The 20,407-nt window shown below is 37.5% G+C and overlaps 1 protein-coding gene across 1 annotated transcript in view; it reads left to right on the top strand.

Moving 5' to 3' along the window:
• Positions 1–20,407, top strand: part of NDC1 (NDC1 transmembrane nucleoporin) — a 46,214-nt gene that overhangs the window by 1,568 nt on the left and 24,239 nt on the right. The window contains exons 2-10 of the mRNA XM_081818428.1: positions 80–200; positions 2,790–2,891; positions 5,525–5,699; positions 7,208–7,346; positions 11,288–11,396; positions 13,997–14,048; positions 16,061–16,196; positions 17,022–17,114; positions 18,870–18,951. Of these exons, the coding sequence (XP_081674554.1) occupies positions 80–200; positions 2,790–2,891; positions 5,525–5,699; positions 7,208–7,346; positions 11,288–11,396; positions 13,997–14,048; positions 16,061–16,196; positions 17,022–17,114; positions 18,870–18,951 (1,009 nt within the window). The remainder of the gene's footprint in view (positions 1–79; positions 201–2,789; positions 2,892–5,524; positions 5,700–7,207; positions 7,347–11,287; positions 11,397–13,996; positions 14,049–16,060; positions 16,197–17,021; positions 17,115–18,869; positions 18,952–20,407) is intronic.

Genomic DNA, 20,407 nt, shown 5'->3' with positions numbered 1-20,407 from the left:
AAAAGATAGGATTTGCATAACTGAAATAACTGAAGTAGTGTGACTTCATGATTGAGGGATTTTGTTTGTTTAATTATAGGTTTTGGGCTGGAGGATAGTTGCAAGTATTATCTGGTCAGTGCTGCTTCTACCCATCTGTACCACAGTATTTATAATCTTCAGCAGCATTGATTTATTTCATCCTATTCGGTGGCTCTCTGGTAAGTAGTACTCAGTTTGGGGAAATCAAATTTACAGGACCTGTTTCTCAACATAAAAGTTGTGTTATGTTTCAAGCCACCCAGGTGCCCCTCAAATAATTATTTATTTATTTATTTTTTTTTTTAAAGATTTTATTTATTTGAGAGAGAGAATGAGATAGAGAGAGCATGAGGGGGGGAGGGTGAGAGGGAGAAGCAGACTCCCCGCCGAACAGGGAGCCCGATGCGGGACTCGATCCCGGGACTCCAGGATCATGACCCGAGCCGAAGGCAGTCGCTTAACCAACTGAGCCACCCAGGCGCCCCCCCCAAATAATTTTTTAATCACTGCCTATATTGATTGGCATGGCAAAACATTCACCTTGAGGTAACCTTAAGGCATTCCTTTTATAGATCATCTTTTCACTATATAATTATAAGATTAGTAAACCTGTCAGAGATCTGTATTATCACATGAACAAAAAGATTATTAGAAGACCACATAAATGAAAACTTGCCTTAATTTTTGTTTATGTGTTTGTCTTTTTTGATTGCTTTTTTGACATTTTCTTTTTAAGGACCAGAACTGTTTCCTTTATCTATTTAAAAATTTGGAATAGAAAATATGACATCTTTTTAGAAAACCTGTCTAAAATTAAGACTACTTCATTTCTGTATTGTGGCTAATAAGAAAAAGGTGAGAGGAGAGAGAAGAGGAAGGAGTTAAAGACTAAGAAACATAGATGTAAACACAAAGACTGATGAGGAGGAAAAGCTTGGAGCAGACTAAATGTTTCTCAAAAATCCATGGACATGAAAATAAAATTAATTAAATTTATTAAACTATGATCATGTTAATTAATAATAACCTCCAAATTATTGCCATGTACTGCATGCCACATACCATTCTAAGCATCTTAGTATATTGTTATCCTTCCTACAACCGTATATAATAAAGAGGTATTATCCCTGCTTTATAAATGAGGAGGCTGACACTCAGGTTATAGAAGTCTGTGCAGAGACACACAGTCAGTCAGTAACTGAACCAGGATTTGAACATTGGTCTCTGACTTCAAAGCCTGTTTTTCCACATACCACACTGGAATTAGAGAGAAGTGTTGCCAGAGTAGGTTTTGAACTCTAAAGTTCTGCCTAAAGCTAAGAAGCACATATACTCTTGAAATTCTTTTTATTTCCCTTTCCACAACAATAATAGAATAAAGAATTATAGTCATGTTAAGTTTCTTTTTTTTTTAAAGATTTTATTTATTTATTTGAGAGAGAGAATGAGATAGAGAGAGCATGAGAGGGGGGAGGGTCAGAGGGAGAAGCAGACCCCCCGCTGAGCAGGGAGCCCGATGCGGGACTCGATCCTGGGACTCCAGGATCATGACCTGAGCCGAAGGCAGTCGCTTAACCAACTGAGCCACTCAGGCGCCCTCATGTTAAGTTTCTTATTGAGACGTCTCAATCACTTCTTGCATGGGACCTACGGGGCAGATAAAATTAAGCCATAAGCCAGCACGGGGATGGCAGGTATTTCTGTAACCACCTTCTCTGAGTCTGGATCACTCATTGATCTTGGCGGTCTGGTCACAAGCTTGGAATATTCAGTACTGAAATCTAGAACCATTACCAATTGTTCAGATTTGGCATTTAAGAAAAAACTTTTTGCCATTTCATGGGCCAGCGTTTTTTAATCCTAATAATACTTTCTCTCCAGATGGGATTTGATTTATGCCATTTTTCTCATCAAATGTTACTCATCTCCTTCAACTTTTGCTTCACAAAGTCTTTTTAGAGAAATTGTACTCTTTCCTTACTTCTTTCCAGTCACATGAATCGGTTCTTTCATTCTCTTAGTTCAGTATAATGTTGGGGTTTAATTGTGAATCCTTAACAAAAACTCTTTATTAATTTTGGTCAATAAATTATACTCTTAAAAGTTATTGATTTCATTATTAAGCTTTAGTCTCTTTAGCAAATGTATTTCCTTGCTGTTTTTATTTCTCTTATTTATGTTTTTAGGTGTAACATAAGTATATATGTTAAACTTGGCCAGATTTTTTAAATGGAATATTGCTTGTTGAACTACTCTAAAATGTGAATATATTAGTGTTTTACAAGGATATCATGATTTTTTGTTTTTTTAATTCAGCATTTAAATGATTTATGGATTATGCTATTTTCAGAAATGTTACTCGTTTAGCTATAGGAGCTAATTGCATTTGTTAAGAAGAGATCTGAAAAATATTTACATTGTAAAAAGAAGCCTTGTCGGTATATTACTAAATGTGGTACTTCTCTGTTTCACATGAGGAAAGACATTTGCATATGGTAGTATTTTGTCTGATGTTAACATCTGGGTCCTCTAAAAGAAATTCTAGTATAATTTTAAAGGACCCAGAGCTTGGTCCAAATAACTCACACTGTAGTTCTTGAGTTGATGTCCTGTAGGACCTGTCAACAGTGTATGAGTAAATTCTTGAAGAAAAGATAACTTTTAAAATGAAAGTTACAGTTATGGTTCAAACCCTTTTTCTATTGCAATATACTGATCATGACTACATGACTGAATGAACTTACTAATTCATCTCTCTTATGTTTTAGATTCTTTCAGTGATCTGTATAGTTCCTATGTAATCTTTTACCTCCTACTGCTGTCAGTGGTAGAAGTAATAATAAGTATTTTTAATGTGGAGTTCTATGCAGGTGAGTTTTCAAATGTTAATCATCATAAAAATATGTGAATTTATATTCTTAATGGCAGGCTCAATGCATTTTGTATGTGGGTGTGTATAATAGGCTTGTTTTGTGTCAGCTTAAAATGTGTATACAGAATCATCTGCTTTGCATGTTTTAACTAAAAATTTATTTGAAGGTTAATTTCTCTCTGTTTAAAAAATATCTAGAGCTCTTAGGACAAATATTGTATGATTTCACTTATATAGGAGGTTCCTAGAGTCGTCTAATTCATAAAGACAGAAAATAGAATGGTGGTGGCCACAGGCTGGGGGAGGAGGGGATGGGGAGCTGTTTGATGGGCACAGAGTTGCAGTTGAGGTGGTGGGAAAGTCTTGAGGTACATGGTGGTGATGGTTAGACAACAATGAGTGTACTTATGCCACAGATCTATATGCTTAAAGATGGTTAAAATGGGAAAAAAAAAATGGTTAACATAGCAAACTTTACTTATGTGTGTTTTACCACAATAAAAAAAATTTAGACCTTTTAATAGTTCACAGCTGCTGTTAAGGCTGTGACTCAGCAGATGTATTATAAAAATAACTCCTTTATAGGGTAGGAGATCAGGACCAGATGATTTCTGAGGTCCTTTTCAAATATAAAAGTCTATAATTCTGTAGTTTAAAAAAAAACAACTGTATGTTTTGCCTTGAGAGAATCACCTGCTAGATTCCAGAGCTTGTTCTTTTTCCCGTTTCTCTTTTTACTTTTTGTGCCTTTTCTGATTCCTGTATCTATCCTTGTGGTACAGTCAGAAGCTTCTTCTGACACTTCTTTTTTGACTGTAACATCATTCCTCTTTTTAGCTCTTCAGTAGTTGCTTCTTAGAGTTGGTATAAAATTTCCAGTCCTACTCTGGATGTTATAACACATACCCTTTTCCTTTGCTTTCCTAATCTCTCACTCCTAGCTGCTGGATCTCTTTTTCTGTTCAAGCCATATACAGATCTCCTTGGCTTATAGCACGTGTTCTTTTATATGGTCCCATGTACCTAGGTCATCTTTTTTTTTTTTTTAAAGATTTTATTTATTTATTTGAGAGAGAGAATGAGAGACAGAGAACATGAGAGGGAGGAGGGTCAGAGGGAGAAGCAGACTCCCTGCTGAGCAGGGAGCCCGATGCGGGACTCGATCCCGGGACTCCAGGATCATGACCTGAGCCGAAGGCAGTCGCTTAACCAACTGAGCCACCCAGGCGCCCTGTACCTAGGTCATCTTGATGTAGATGCCACACTAGGGCTTTCCATCCTGTCATTCTTAAAGTCTGATTAGTCACTTTGGCTCATTCCTTCAACAAGCATTCTATGTGCTGTGCATGGTGTGGGGATAAGACATAAGTATTATGGTCCCAGTTATCCCTAGAGGATCACAATTAATGAGGAGACAGAGTAAACATCAAATATATTCAATTACAATAGACTGGATAGTATGGGAATATATAGGAGCACCATTTACCCAGCATGGGAAGCTTCCTGGAGGAGGTGATGCTTAAAGGATGAATTGTATTAATTCGAGAAGGAAGATGATGATCCAGGGAAGAGGATAGCACATAAAAAGGCTTAGAGACACGAGAAGCTTTGGTATGTTCAGAACATTTTAAATCAGTTGCACACTCGGTAGGTCTCATGGGCATTTCTTGGGGGGAGGGAGAGGTGATAGCAGCCTCTTTCTCAAAGTGTAAAGCACCTAAGCCCTCTCCCTTCACACGAATTTTCCATGTCTCTACAGTCTCTTTACTTGGAATATATTAAAAGAAGAATGTGTATGTGGATAGGTCAGGAAACCCTCTACTAGCTGTTTTCAAAGGTCAACATCCCTCCTACCCACACTCGCCTACCCCAGCACACTTCCAGAAAACTTATTTTGATTATCAGAGAGGTATTAGAAATTCCTATACGAACATTTATTTTGGTATTCAGTGTTGTCATTATTTGCGTAGTTTGTGGTTTATTTTTCACAATTGGACTATATATTGACCAGTTCAAATGCTGAAGTAAAAATAACTTGTCAGAGGACAAGCACTATCTTTTAAAAATTATGATTTCTTCTTTTCTGACACCTAAGAGAATGGCAGGGTAGGCACTATTTGAACTATTCGGAAATTTTAATTAAAAAGAACTGAAAAATGTTAATCATGCTGTCCTTAGGTTTCATCTCTCAGAATCTTTGGTTTCTCTTTTTCGTGTGCATCTTTTTATATTCAATCTTTTCAAAATTTTTTAACTTCAAATTTTTTTTTTTTTTAAAGATTTTATTTATTTATTTGACAGAGACGCAGCGAGAGAGGGAACACAAGCAGGGGGAGTGGGAGAGGGAGAAGCAGGCTCCCCGCAGAGCAGGGAGCCCGATGCGGGACTCGATCCCAGGACTCTGGGATCATGACCTGAGCTGAAGGCAGTCGCTTAACCAACTGAGCCACCCAGGCGCCCTTAACTTCAAATTTTTAACTTAGAATTTTTCTGTACTTTACATTGACTCTGTGTTTCTTCCTCCCCTCTGGAATATTCGTGCAAGTATGAGAGGGAATAATAGTTCAGTTCCTCTGACTACATTCGCTGCAGTCTAAAGCCTAAAGCCATGGTAATGTGCTTTGTTTACAGTTGTGCCTTCCATTCCCTGCTCCAGACTGGCACTGATAGGGAAGATCATTCACCCTCAGCAGCTCATGCACTCATTTGTCCATGCTGCAATGGGGATGCTGGTGGCTTGGTGTGCTGCGGTGATAACCAAGGGTCAATACAGTTTTCTTGTGGTTCCCTGCACTGGTACTGAGAGGTAATATTAACTACATTTTTTTCTATAGAACCTTGTTTAGTTACTAAGCCAAAGGTGACCTGGATAGGTAAATAGTTTATGGGCATTCTTTGCTTTCGAGACTTTTATGGAAGTTGCTTTTATACATAATATCAAATGTTTTTTATATTTATGTTTGTTGAATTCAACAGTTTTTTTTTAAACATTGTCTGTGCAAGGTACTGTGGTAGGTGCTGCTGGATTTATGAGAGGGATTCATGCATAGATTATAGGTCCTTGAGAGTTAAGAACAGGAGGGGAATTAAGCCATGGACACAAACGGATGTGATAGGAGAGAAATAGGAATTTATGTGACATGGGATGTAATAAGAAAGTGAGATGTGCACATAAAACCTGTGGCAGTTCAGGAAGCAGGGAAGATCCATGGCTTCTTAGAGGAGGTGGCGTTTAGGTTGGGGTTTAAGGAAGGATTGTATGGGAAGAATGAAGAAAAAACTTTAAAATAATTACAACCACCTTCTTCAGTAGAGTACTTTTATAATTTTGAAACTGATACAGTTTTTTGGTGGGGAGAGCACACACAGGGGCAGGGGGCAGAGAGAGAATCTTAGAGAATCTTGAGCAGAATCTTAGAGAATCTTAAGCAGGCTTCACACCTGGCACGGAGCCCAATGGGGCTCAATCTCACAACCCTGAGATCATGACCTGAGCCAAAATCAAGAGTTGGTTGCTCAACTGACTGAGCCACCTCGGCGCCCCATAAACTGATAACAGTTCTTGAACACATGACATTGATAAAAATTTCAGGTTGATATTCTGACTTTAAAAATAAAAAAAGATTACAGTAGTAATCTTAAGTTCTCTATTTTTTCTTCTTTTTTTTAGATTTTATTTATTTGAGAGAGAGCACGAGTGAGGGGCAGAGGGGCAGAGGGAGAGGGAGAAGCAGACTCCTCACTGAGCAGGGAGCCCATCTCGGGCTCTGTCCTGGGACCGCAGGATCATGACCTGATGCTGAAGGCAGACACTTAACTGACTGAACCACCCAGGCACCCCTATACTACTGAATATTTAATTTCTTTTTGTCCCCCAGTTACTATTATGTAAGGCAGGTTTTTTTTTTTCCTAATATGATCAATTTTCTTTAGTGGAAAGGCCCTGTGAGGGATTGGTCAATTATAAGAGACAACACAGAGAGAAGCCCAAAGTGATGGCATCTCTAGCAGGTCCATAACATTCAGTTCTAGTTCCTCTCTGTCCACATGTAAGCAGCGTTGCTTACTATCACAGGGGACATTCTTACGTTTACCAGATTTCCAGAGGAAGAGCTAAAGAGTTAACCTTTAGAGAGGTCAAATTCTCATGCATCAGGGAAAGGGTTTTGTTAATCTTTTGCCCTCACTGAACCTGAAGTGAACCATTTTGTTAGAATTTGGGACATTTCTTAAGTGAGTAAGTCAAAGTTTGAGCCTAAAGCAGTGATACGTGTCCCTGACTGTTGAATTAATAACCTAACTTTTTCTCTCCAGTTTAAATAGCCCTGCTGCACAGACCTGCTTAAATGAGTATCACCTTTTTTTTCTACTGGCTGGAGCGTTTATGGGCTACAGCTATAGTCTCCTGTATTTTATTAACAACATGAACTATCTGCCATTTCCCATCATACAGGTAAGATAGCATTTGGGCGCTACCTTATGTCAGCATGTGGCAGATGCAAAATTGCCTTGATGTATGTATATATAACTGGCCTTATCTGATTAATTCAAGATTTGATCAGTAAAACTTAGGACTGAGATCATCAAAATGCCATTTGGAGAGGAGAGATTTGTCTTCATGAGTTTTAGCATATGTGTGAGAGCTATCACTGCCCTTCCCACTGCCACTCTGAGAACACTGCTTTGCCCCACTCTTTCCCTCCCTGCTAGGTAGTGGCAGTTGCTGTGACCTAGCAGGGCTGGGGGAGGAGGATGATGACATTCATGCAGCGTACCTCTGTGCAGCTGCCGGCTTCTTTTTGAACCTAAGAACTCATGGGCTTGAGGATGTGCAAGTAAGTATAGAATGTTAGTTACTGTCTCACATCTTTTCTAGAACGAGGCATGATGTGTATAAATAAAACAGTTTTGACTGGTTTGAGTAGGACAGTTCAAACTATCTTTCAGTTAGGTTTTTAAAGATCTAATCTGGTGGGGAGCCTTCTGTGCAACTAGAACCACCTTCTAAGGCAGGAGAGAGAAAGATCAGTTGAGATTTCTCCTGTGGCATCAAGGTTCTCCCCCAGCTGTTCCCACTCTTCCCGACTGTGTTCTTACTCGCTTCATTCCTGTGCTGTGGCAGGCTGAGGACTGGGCCTTGGAGCAAAACTATTAGAACCAGCCCCTTCCCACTAGGACCCAGTTTGGTGGGGAGGGAGCGACATGTAAACAAACATGTCATGAGAGTATGAGGGTGTGTAGGTTTGGCTTCTGGTTTCACTGAAGTTCCTACCTGCCTTTTGCCTCCATGAGAACAATCTGTTGAAAATTCACGTACTGCAAAGAGGTAGTGCTCACAGAAAAGGAGCTGGCCCTTACCTCCCTGCAAACCATGAGTGTATGAAGAAAGAGTCCCAGTTAGAAATTCTTCACATTTTGAGAAGATGAATTAAAAGCAGAGTATCAGCTTTGCCACTTTAAAATTTTACAAGGAGGAAAACCCCTGAAATTCTATACAGAAATATCCATGCTGAATCATATTTGATCCAAATATAATTAAGAATATAGAGAAGAAAAATGTTAGAGAAAAATGAGATACCCCAAAATACCTTGCTTCCCCCTGGACCTCATTTGAAAGTGACCATTTGTTTAACATCACAGACATGCAGTAGAGTAAATGTAGGAGCAGGCCAGTAATTGATAGTACTAATAAATTGTTCCTACCATGTAATGTCACATTTGTAAAATTTGACTACTAAATTATTTTGTAATTTCTATTGACAAAATTTTAGATTTATTCTTGTATCCCAGAAGTTTCTCTTCTGATGGTAATATTTAGCTTTTACTTCAGGTTTAACTTTGGCAGAAGGTTAACTTCTAACATTTGGCCATTCAGTATTTGGCCAAAATATATTTTGGGGGCCTCTCTTGTAACCGTGAGTGTATAGTATTTGGTCTGCCCGGCTGGGTGCTCTCTCCAGCCTGGGGATGCTTGGAATTGGGGTTTTGTTGGGTGGGTACAGTGGAATAAGGGAGGTGAGGATTTTGGCAGGAGCAGTTGAAATGATGAATCTTTGTGCCCAGGATCATAGTTTCTCATCTATCTCGTTTGTAACTGTGTTTGTTTCCCAGCTGTGTAGATTTACCTTCTCAGAAGATTGAAGGGGAAGGAAGACACCATACCTTAGCTTTCTTTGCTTATCCCTAAGAGCCTGGTGTGCATTGTATGATCTTCCCTTAATGCGCTTTAAGTTGCTAAGGAAAGCAGGATTATCAGGAAATTGTAAGCTTGATGTGAGATCAGGCCTGTTTCTTCTTCTGAACCTCCATAAAGTGATATGATGGCAATCGCCATTTACTTTTCTTCTTTAACTGGCCAAGCTGACCAGAGAATGTTAGACCTCAAAATAAGAATTTTTTTACAAGCAATAACAACCATTATTATTAGCATCATCATCATAATCATCATCATTATTTTTGGTGCTGCCTGTCAGCTTTCTTCCTAAGAGTATAGTGGTAACATTTTGATTAAAAAATATTCAAATACTGTAGATAAAATTAAAGTTCCCTTTGGCCATTCTGGGGCCAGTCTCAATCTTTGCCTCAGAGATAATTGTGACCAGTTTAGTGTATATTCTGCTAGGCTCTTTTCTGTACATTTACATATGTAGGACCTATAACATATATCTTGTGGGGTGGAGCTTCCATTAATAGTTTTATATTGTCCCTATTATTCAGTAACTACTGTTTTCATGTAACTATGAAAAATTATATCTTTTTAAAGATCTAATTCTAACCAATTTACCATTAGCCTACTAATTTTTCTTTAAACTAGCCTATAGTTCTAAAACCAATTCCATTGTCTTTATCATATTCTTAATGACAGACTGATAGGGAAAAGCAGAACATTAGCATGGAGTAGAGGACAAAGAAGTGGATGAACATCAAGACAGGGCTTGGCAAGTTCTAGGCCAACAAGACTAAAAGTATTAAATGAGATAAGAATTATAGAGCCTGGCACATAATAAATCCTCAGTAAAGGGTTAGTTTCTAGCCAAATCACAGAAGAAACCCAATAGGGAATTGAAAAACACTTCAGCTATGGAGCAGTAAGAGGTATATTAGCTATTCTCTGCATATCTACTGAAATGCCTACCTGTTTCCCTAGCCTCTTTGGACCCTTGTGAGTCATGGTTGAGGTGAGAGCTTCAGTAGGAATAGTATAGGAACTATACCCTTTTTATTGGGGGGTCAAGTAAGAAGGTTAGCATCCAATGGCTGCATGGAATTGTGCCATTCCATATCTCAGACTTTGAACATATCCAAATAAACCAGGATACTTGAAGCTGTGTGTTTAGTGACCAAGTATTCATATGGGCTGCTTTTTGGTAAGATGCTGTAGGAGTTCACAGACGTGGTATGAAGATAAAACTTTTACCTATGTATATAATTATTTGCTTTTCTTTAGCTTCTGAATTTTCTTAAAGAAGGATCAGTCATAATAGAAGCACAAAAGAAGACCAGAATTTGGGAAATTCATCTTTGCTTCATTAAATTTCCTTAGGTTCTTTCCAATAATTTAAAAATATTTTTCCATTGGCATTTTTGGGGCAGGGAGAGGAGGGGGGCTAATAATCTTTATTTCACAAGAAGTGTAGTTTTATCAGGAAAAAAGCATTTCACATTTTTTCTTAATTGATACTTCTTAGATTGTTAGAATTGAAGGTACTACTCATTTATGCACTGTTTAGCTGGGTCAGCCTTCTTATCGCACAGATAACTGGAGACATGACTTGCTCAGTGCTGCAGAGAGAAGCACTAGAACTCAGGTCTCCTGACTCAGTCTAGTGTCTTCTTCTGCCTCTAGTTTTTCTTGCAGAAAGCATTTAAAAACAGTGTAGAGGCAGTGTGTACATTATATTTAAGATTGAAGTCTCTGAAACTGGCCTGCGTGGATTAAAATGTCAGATTTTCCTTTTGCTAACTGGTAAATTGGTTCAGTGTGCCTCAGTTTTCTCATTAATAAGATGAGGATAATAATGGAACCTTCTTTATAGGGTTGTGCTTAGAATAGTACATGGTACATGCTAAGCAGCCAACGAATGTTAGCTGCTGTTGTTCTGATCATCATGTTTTTTGTACTTACTCCATCTCCATAGTCCTTAGTTTAAGTATAGATCAGTATTGTTAATTTTGTCATTTCTGCTCTCATATTAACGAGATTTGTTTGATGTAAATATTAAATATTTTATCATCAGAAATTATTGATTTTTTACCTCTGGAATAAACTTTGTTTTTTTATACAATGATTATGTTTTTTATACGTGGACTGTTTTAGTTATGTGTTTGCTTTAGAATGAAATAGAACCTCTCCTTGGATGTGTCATTTGATTCTGTTTTTCTTTTTTTTCATAGCAATACAAGTTCTTACGCTTCAGGAGATCTCTGCTCTTGTTAGTTAAGCATAGTTGTGTGGAATCACTGTTTCTGATTAGAAATTTCTGCATCGTGTATTATTTTCTTGGTAAGAATTTCTGCTTTTTCATACAATGTATGTGCTAGCTCATAGCTCAGAAAATGTCAGTTTCAAAGTAATTTTTTTTTTTTTAAGATTTTATTTATTTATTCATGAGAGACAGAGAGAGAGACAGAGGCAGAGGGAGAAGTAGGCTCCCCGCGGAGCAGGGAGCCTGATGCGGGACTCGATCCCAGGACCCTGGGATCATGACCTGAGCCGAAGGCAGACGCTTCACCGACTGAGCCACCCAGGCGTCCCTCAAAGTCATTTTTGATTGTATTTGTATGTTCCTTAATTGTAGGTATGTGATTAGTCCAACTGATTCATTGTTTAGATTGTCATAGAGTATTTAGTTAAGGGATAATATTGTTAAAGAAAATTTGGTATATACATACAATGGGATATAATTCAACCTTAAAAAAAGAAGGAAATCCTATCACAAGCTACAACATGGATAAACCTTGAGGACATCATAGTAAGTGAAATAAGCCAGTCGCAAAAAGACAAATACTGCATGATTCTTCTTACATGAGATATTATTTGAGTAGTCAAACTCTTAGAAACAGAAAGTAGAATTGTGCTTGCCAGGAGCTGTGTGGGGAGGGGAAAGGGAGAGTTGTTGCTCGGTGGGTAGAGAGTTTCAGTTTGCAAGATGAAAAAGTTCAGGAGATCTGTTGCACAAGGTGTATATGGTGTATGTACACTTAGTGGTTAAGATGGTAAATTTTGTTATGTGGTTTTTACCACAATAAAAAAAAATTCTTTTTTAAAAAAGAAGAAAATACTGTATATTACTCTATAAATAACATACTCCTTTTATAACTTTTTGTAACTTGGTATGAATATACTAGAAATATCCTGCTGCTGAGGGAACCTTATAGAATTTATTAACATGAATTTTAAATACAAAAATACTTGTACTTATTTAATATGATGAGCAGTTCAAGTTGAATGGAAAACATTAATCTCAATAGCAACACATAATAATATAAACAAAATTCAACGTCCTAAAATACTGTTTTCAAACTATAGGTTTCCCCACTATCTGAAAGTAGAGAGTTCCTGTGAGACCTTTTGTAAGCCGAAATGGCACAAAGTGAAGTAGCAATTAGCTTTAATTTACAGGGAAAGAGTTTTGAACATCCCCCACCCCCAAAATAACCTCTCTCAGGCTTTTCTGATGCTTCAGGACACATCTTGCTAACGAATGCACAAAACAAATGGAGATAAAGCACAGGTGCTCACAGACACAGTGAAAGCTATGGAGGCTTGACGCTGAGCGGATTTCCTGGGTTAGGAGCTTGGCTGCGCCCCTCTCACTGTTCAGGATGCCCTGCTTCTGTACAGTAACAGCTCTGGCATGGGGCAAAACAAGTGCTGAATGCTGTTTTCACTTTTGTGCCTTATTCTTAAGTGTGGATTTCTTTCAGTTGGTGCAAACAGGTGCTAGCATAGGCCTTTCATAGAAATGAAGTGACATAACACAAACTTTGGAAAAGCAGGGGTTACCTATATAACTTTCTGACCCTACTTTTTACTATGGAATAATTTTACAGAATTGTTCTCACTGGGTATAGGCCATTCTGTTGTCCACGTCATTCACTTGTAGTTTAAATAACCCATTTTTCTACATAGCTCTTATAATTGTCATTCTAAGGTTAACACTTTATTGTTTTTTATTAACCTGCTACCATGAGCCTGGATGTTCCCTACAGTTGTACATTTGGGCTGACATAGCAGCCGCATCAACATTTCCGTGGTCAGCTGTATCTTCTGTAATCCCATTTATGTTCCATTTCAGATTTCATTTCAGGAGTTACCACTTTTCATTTCTTTGTTGCACTTTGGTCTTTTTGGCCAGTTTCCTCTTTCAGTTACTCATTTTTGTAAAATGTTATGTGGGCTTTTCAGGGAGACAAGGAGGTAGCACAATTACATGTTTTGCTGTCTGTGCCTGAACTGAATAACAGACGTCAGTGACCAGTGGCCAGCAGACTTAGAAAGAAGGGATGTGATTAGTCAGAAGTTGTGGTGTGTATCTGTTATCTACATACCGATTTGTGTACTGAAAAGCTAGAAGTACTATATTCAGTTGCTCACAGTAAATGTACCGTGGTAACTGAAATTTGAATTGTGTTGTTGGGGGACTGTTGTGATTTAACTAAACCACTGAAGTATGACTGAAATATGTACATAATCTGACCTCTGCAAAGCAAGAACTTCGCATATTTAGAAATTATTCTCTTTTCCTGCCCATTCCTTTTTTTTTTTTTTTTAAGATTTATTTATTTATTTTAGAGTGGAGGTGGTAGGGGGCAGAAGGAGAGAATCTTAAGCAGACTCCCCGCTGAGCACAGAACCCCATGTAGGGCTTGATCTCACAACCCTGAGCTGAGATCATGACCTGAGCTGAAATCAAGAGTTAAACGCCTAACTGATGGAGCCACCTAGGCGCCCCTCCTGCCCATTCCTAATCAAACAATCTAGCTTTCTGACTGAGGTCTTGGTATCTACTTGGTCATCTCATCAACCTCATATTACAAAGCATGGTTAAGATTTGCTTTATTAACTTTTTATGTTCATAGCGTGGTATTTTTTTCTCTCAGGCCATATCCCCAAAGCTTGGATTAGCACTGCGATGGACCTTCAGATAGATGAGTAAGTGACAGATGAAAAGTCTGATTTTTCACGCTGCTAGTTTCCATCCTTTTTAGGTGTTTGCCACTTTCCCGATGTGTTGTTCAGATTTAGCCTTTAAATTTTTAAAAAATGGTATTCATTTTGGAATATACCTAGTTCACATAATTTAAAATTTCAATGCCATAAAATAGGGTATACAGTTAAAAAGAATCCTTTTGCTCCAGTCTCTAGTCACCCAGTTCCTCTCCCTGGAAGTCAGCAATGATAATTTGTTTTTTATTAGATATAGCTTTTATATTATGGAAAAGTGGATTTCTTGAGTTGCATGGACATACCTCTTGTTTGCTTTTCTCCTCAATCATCATTCTTTGCTATGTTGTAGTAGGTGAGCACAGTGCTATGGTATTATTCTAATTTTGCCTCTAAGGAAGCCAAAATTGAACAGGGTCATGGGACCAGTTGAAGGTCGTTAAGTGGCAATCGAGTGGCAGCACTAGGGTGTATTGCTCTAGTTATTCCCAATGTACTTTGCACATAGTTAAAGCTTTAATCTTTACTTGGCAAATAAATGTAAATTTCTCTATTAGTATTTGTTCTTTTAATTATTGGCTATTCTACCGTGAGATTTTTTGTGTGTCATATATGGATTTAACTAATACCATTTTTCGGGAGTGAGGATACTGATATTTGTGGGTGCTTAAGATATTATGGTTTCTACATTGTGGATTTCAATTTCTTTTTTGTGTGGATTTCAATTTCTAACTTTTAAAAGTTCCTAGGTAAAATGTAGTTTTGTCCTCTGCTTAATTGCTAGATACGAAACTAAATGCATGGGTCATTTATTATGTTAGCCCAAATTTTACGTTGGGTCAAATGGAAAAAGAAAAATAATAATGATATTTGATTGTAATTTAACATAGTACTTTTTTCTTTCTTTCACTTAAAATATATTTTGTTCGTATGGCAGTGCCTAATATATTGTCCTTAATATATGGTGGGCCCTCAATAAATATTTACTTAAAATCTGAAAATAACTTTCTTCTCCCCAGAAAGTGTTAAGCACTATGCTGGGCACGCCTAACATAGGTGTTTTAAATCTCATAATAGCCATAAGAGGTAGAAAGAGATTATGCCACCATTGTATGGATGAGGAAATTGAGGTGGGTTAGGTCAAGCAGTTAACATAATCACAGCACTGATAAATGGCAGAGCCAGAGGTTCTAATCCTGTTTTTAAAATTGCTAGTTGTGTGATTGTAGGACTATGATGACTTTGCCAGTTGATCTATTCAAGGCTTTGGTAAAATAGTGTTCACTTTATTTAGCTTTCTTTTTTTTTTTTTTTAAAGATTTTATTTATTTGAGAGAGAGACAGACAGAGAGTGCGTGTGCGGTGTGGGGAGGGGCAGAATAAGAGGGACAAGCGGATTCCCCGCTGAGCACAGAGCCCCATGGGGCTGATCCCAGGACCCCAAGATCATGACCTGAGCTGAAGTCGGATGCTCAGCAGACTGAGCTACCCAGGCTCCCCTTCTTTTAGCCTTCTAACAGTTTCTTAAATTATTTTAAAAGTAAAGATTGTGATTTTAGATAGTGCCATGTGCTCTTAACTATTGTGGAACTGTTTTTAGGGTGTACAGATAAAGCTGAAATCTGGCCCAGGAGAGGTGCTAGTCTTGTTGAATGGTTATGTATCAAACTACAGAGCAACAATAGTAAAATTTTACCCAGCCTCTAAGGGTTGGTTTATAGGCTTGACTCATTCTTCCTCCATAGTAAATGACAGTGAAGATTTGGAACACAAGAAACTGAGCACAAATTTAGGTCTGTTCTTCCTTTAGGGCTCCCTTACATAGTTTATAAGAAGGTATTAGGGAGAGAATTTTATGGGGTGCAAAAGGAAAGGAGTCTGTATCACCATTATTATTTAGAAATAAGATTTATTTGTTTTTCATTTTGAGGCCCCAAGTCTGTTAAATGCTTAGATTGTATTTTCCCCATAGGATTAAACAGTAATTTCTGCTTCCGTAGGCAGTTTCACAGGCCTCTTGACACTGTGCGTGGCCTCTTGAATCTCTCATTACTCTACCATGTCTGGCTGTGTGGTGTCTTTCTTCTGATGACTTGGTATATCTCATGGATACTCTTCAAAATCTTTGCCACAGAGGTTAGTATTGAGTTTTTTGTTAATGCTTTTGTGTTTTGAAGTGCACAGATTTATTTATAGCAGAGCACTGAGTATGCTCTTGTGCCCAGAGCCATTTTGAGTAAGTTGGGTTTCGGTCTCTTTTCTGAGACTTCATTAGGGACGTATCGTTTGTAACCATAATTTACTCTGTGTGTGTGTGTGTGTGTGTGTCTCTGTCTGTCTGTGTCTATAAGGAACAGTGTTAGTGTTCTTGATTTTTGGAAACTAAACTGAATGAACTGCTAGTGGAGCTTACTCTGCTTTATCTGTAGTGTCATTCTCTTCTGAAGGTTTCCATTTCTCTATTGAGCACATACTAAATGCCTGTATTTTAAATTAGCTTTATTTAAAAGCTATTTAAAAGCTATTGATAAAACTACTATTAAGATATTTAATATAAGACAATAAAATATTTGTTCTTTGAGAGAAAGTTTTAAATTTTGTATTGAAATGATTTTAAATGAATGGGAATTCCATTGTCCTTATCATCCAAGTGTTTGTCTTAAAAAATGAGTGTTTCATTTTACCATCTCCGTAGGTTTGTATCCTTCAGTGGCTTCAGAGAATATTTGTTTCTATTATTGGAAGCCAGAGATCTAATCAAATTGGGAGAGTAACATCTTAGAAAGTAGAGTGTTTGGGTATATTTAATTTTAATGCAACCTATTATTAAAACATGGAAGATATTAATTTGGTTATATTGTCTCCTGTTGTAATAAATTCAATTAGTGTTAACTTACTGAATGTAGTAAAGTCAAGAAAATAATTATCTTCATAGTCTTGATATTTGATTATATTTGATAGGCTCATCTGTTCCCTGTTCAGCCGCCATTTTCAGAAGAGTCAGATGAATGCCTCCCGAAGGTTTTGAACAGCAGTCCTCCCCTCATCATAAAGGTATCTGAATTGTGCATTTTGTGTCTTTACACAGTCATCTCTAACTTGTCTTATGGAATGGACTTAATATTTAGTGTATTTATTTATTTATTTTTTTAATTTATTTTTTTTTTTAAAGATTTTATTTATTTATTTGACAGAGCCAGAGACAGCGAGAGCAGGAACACAAGCAGGGGGAGTGGGAGAGGGAGAAGCAGGCCTCCCGCCGAGCAGGGAGCCCGATGTGGGACTCGATCCCAGGACCCTGGGATCATGACCTGAGCCGAAGACAGTCGCTTAACCAACTGAGCCACCCAGGCGCCCATATTTAGTGTATTTAGATATATTTTTTGAGGGCCTAGAATATTCTAGTACCCGTATTGTAAAAAATCAACTACATGCTACCTTGAATGCTGTTTACTTTTTCAGTTTTCATTCCAAGTGACTAAAATATAAGGATATAAGCTAATTTGTACAAGCTAAATTATATTTAGGATCGATATAAAAATATTTCCAAACATGAAATACCATGATATGCAACCATGTGCGTTAGCTTTTCACAAACTCCTCATGGTAGCAAAACAAAATGCTGTTTTTCATTTGTTTTTTGTTTTTGTTTTTTATCATTGAGTCAAGGTGTATTTTTACTCGTGTAGTATTGTTGGCTGTTATGATCAAAGGTGGTGCTTGATAGGTGTACACATACAGTGAACTCTCTTAAAATAGAAATAATGATAATGATCCCAAAATCAATTTTAATCAAAAGAGTTTAAAGAAGCTGTAGTAAGTTTACAAATGAAACTGAGAATAACTTGTTTTGATTTAAATTGTATTTTAAAATTTTAAAGTAGATCTACAATATGTGTGATCCTGTTAAGAGATCATAGTGCTTAAAAAAGAATTTGAAGAAAATGGAATCCAGAGTTTGGAATACACTCTAGAAAAGTTATAAACTAATAAGAAAATGAACCACTGAGGGTCTGATTACCTTTAAACATCTATTACGACTAATTTATTAGATAAACAAAAATATCAGGTACTCATTGGGATACTTAACATATCTGTATTCACTCGGTAGGTGTCAGTCACTGTTAGTTGCTTAAGGCGTAATAATGAATTAGATGTGGCACAGCCTAATGGAAAAGGCAGATACACAAAATAATGAAAATTTATTGTGGTAAGTGCAGTGGGAACCAAAACACTTACTCTGCTTGGAACCAAAACAAGAAAGCTTCACAGAAGTGATGGTGTCTTGAATGATGAGTGAAGGGGTTTGCCAGGAAATAAAATGAAGATTTTCAGTAAAAAAGTACAACATACGTTGTGTGTCTGCTGTGTGCCAGGCGCTGCCTTTGGATGTGGTAGCAAGTAAGACGCAGTCCCTGCCTCACAGTTTAGTGGGTGGAACCAGATGAGACAAGTAAACAGGCAATTACAAGAAATTATGTTAAGTGCCACGGTTGAGAGCTGTGTGAATATATGTTTGTGTGAGGGAAGCCTGGGAAGTTCCAGGAGGAAGTGATGTTTTAAGTTTCCCACCATAGACGTGGGAAAAGACACAGAGAGATCTGTAGCTGTAGCTGCCAGTGGGTGGGGCAGCCTACAGAGGGTAGAAGCAAGAAAGTTCCAGGACTCTAGAAAGTGGAAAAGTATTTACTTCATGAAAAATTTCAACTAATTTCCCTTACATATATAATGCTGAGCCCAATTCATAAATAAGATTTTATGTAGAAGTTAAAAAAATTAAATAATGTGTATTTTTTTTTCCCCTTTTAGTATTTGGCCTTGCAGGACCTGATGTTGCTTTCTCAGTATTCTCCTTCACGAAGACAGGAAGTTTTTAGCCTTAGCCAACCAGGTATTGCTAAAAGTAACAGATATGGGCTTGTGTGTGCAGAAAGTGTTCCATTTAAAATTTTTGGTGAGAGAGATGTGTTTAATACAATATCACACAGCTGTGAGTCCATTAAATGAAGTATTGATTTAAATCTTATGCAAGTAAGTGTTTCCATTGCTGTGGTTAGAAGTTGTATTTCCAGAAAAGTATTTTTAAACTCTTATGTATTGTCTTCTTCAGCATCCTCATTCCCTTAACCTGAAGAAATTATGAGGTAGGTTGACAGTTTTAGAGCAGAAGAGTATAGTTTAAGAATCCTCAAAGTTTTAATGCTACAAAGGGTCTTGAAAATCAGGTGGTCTAATCCCTAGATGGGGGATCTAAGTCTCAGAGAGATTAAGTGGCTTACATAAAGTTAATGTCAGAGATGGAATAAGAAATTCTATCATTTGACTCCCAAATACAGAGCTCCCTCCTTCTGCCATGCTACTTTGCCTCCCTTTAAAAAAGAGTAAAAGAGTACTAGATTTGATGGTGACCCCAGGATGCTCTTGGCAACTCCGAAACACTTCTCCGTTGTTACTTGTTACAAACTCCTTGTTACGACTATGCCAGTGCTCTGCCTTGGTCCTGGATGGAAAGCATCTCAGCCCAAGCACCAGTGAACAGGGAACCTAGGTAGCTTTTCATCTCTGTAATCAGCTTTTCATTGTTTTGCATACTTGCCAATTCCCACATATAAAAGAAACCTTCTATAGTTAAATGTTACATGGAAATGAAATTCAGTTACATAAAATGTTTGGAGCCACACTCTCCTTTTGGTATCATGAAAAATCCAGAGCTGATGCTGTGGAAAATTAACTAACAAGTCTTTCCTATCAGAGTTAGGTTCACCAAGGGATTCTCTATAAGATAAATATTTTCACCAGATACTCCAGTAAACTGCAACAGGCTCACGTGTTCTCTGCCAGAGAACTTACGTTCTAGGGCATATTATTAAAATTTAACTCGACCATTACATAGTTCCTTAGTGGTCCTGAGTTATTAGCAGTACAAAACATTCTGGGGCCTACTGATGGAGATTTTGTTTGCTTGCCAGTTAAGTTATAGTCCTCTTGAGCTGTATGTAAATGGGGACAGTGTTTAGGGAGGGATCTAAGTGAAGAGAGAAGGATTATTTGGCACCTAGGCTGGGGAAGCCAGTTTTCAGTGGACTCCTCAGCTATTCTCAGCATAGAAAGATTGATTGGTTGGTTGATTTCTACATGGCAGTTGTAGGCGATAAAGGTCTTAGAAAATGAAAAGATAATGAGAAGTAAGGGAATTTTTACAAGATTGTGGGTCACAGTAGTTTAAGTTAAATAATAAGTAATGTAAATTCTCTATAAAGTGTGATTGTTATCAAATACTGTGTTATTCCTACAGATATAATAACAAATAGGAGCTATTATAAATGAAAATGTAAGGAAGCATAGTG

The sequence above is a fragment of the Leptonychotes weddellii genome, chromosome 4 (genome assembly GCF_054177405.1).
Source record: "Leptonychotes weddellii isolate Sample4059 chromosome 4, ASM5417740v2, whole genome shotgun sequence".
NCBI lineage: Eukaryota > Metazoa > Chordata > Mammalia > Carnivora > Phocidae > Leptonychotes > Leptonychotes weddellii.
Note: the sequence above shows the minus strand (reverse complement) of the source record. Positions and strands in the feature narration are given on the sequence as shown.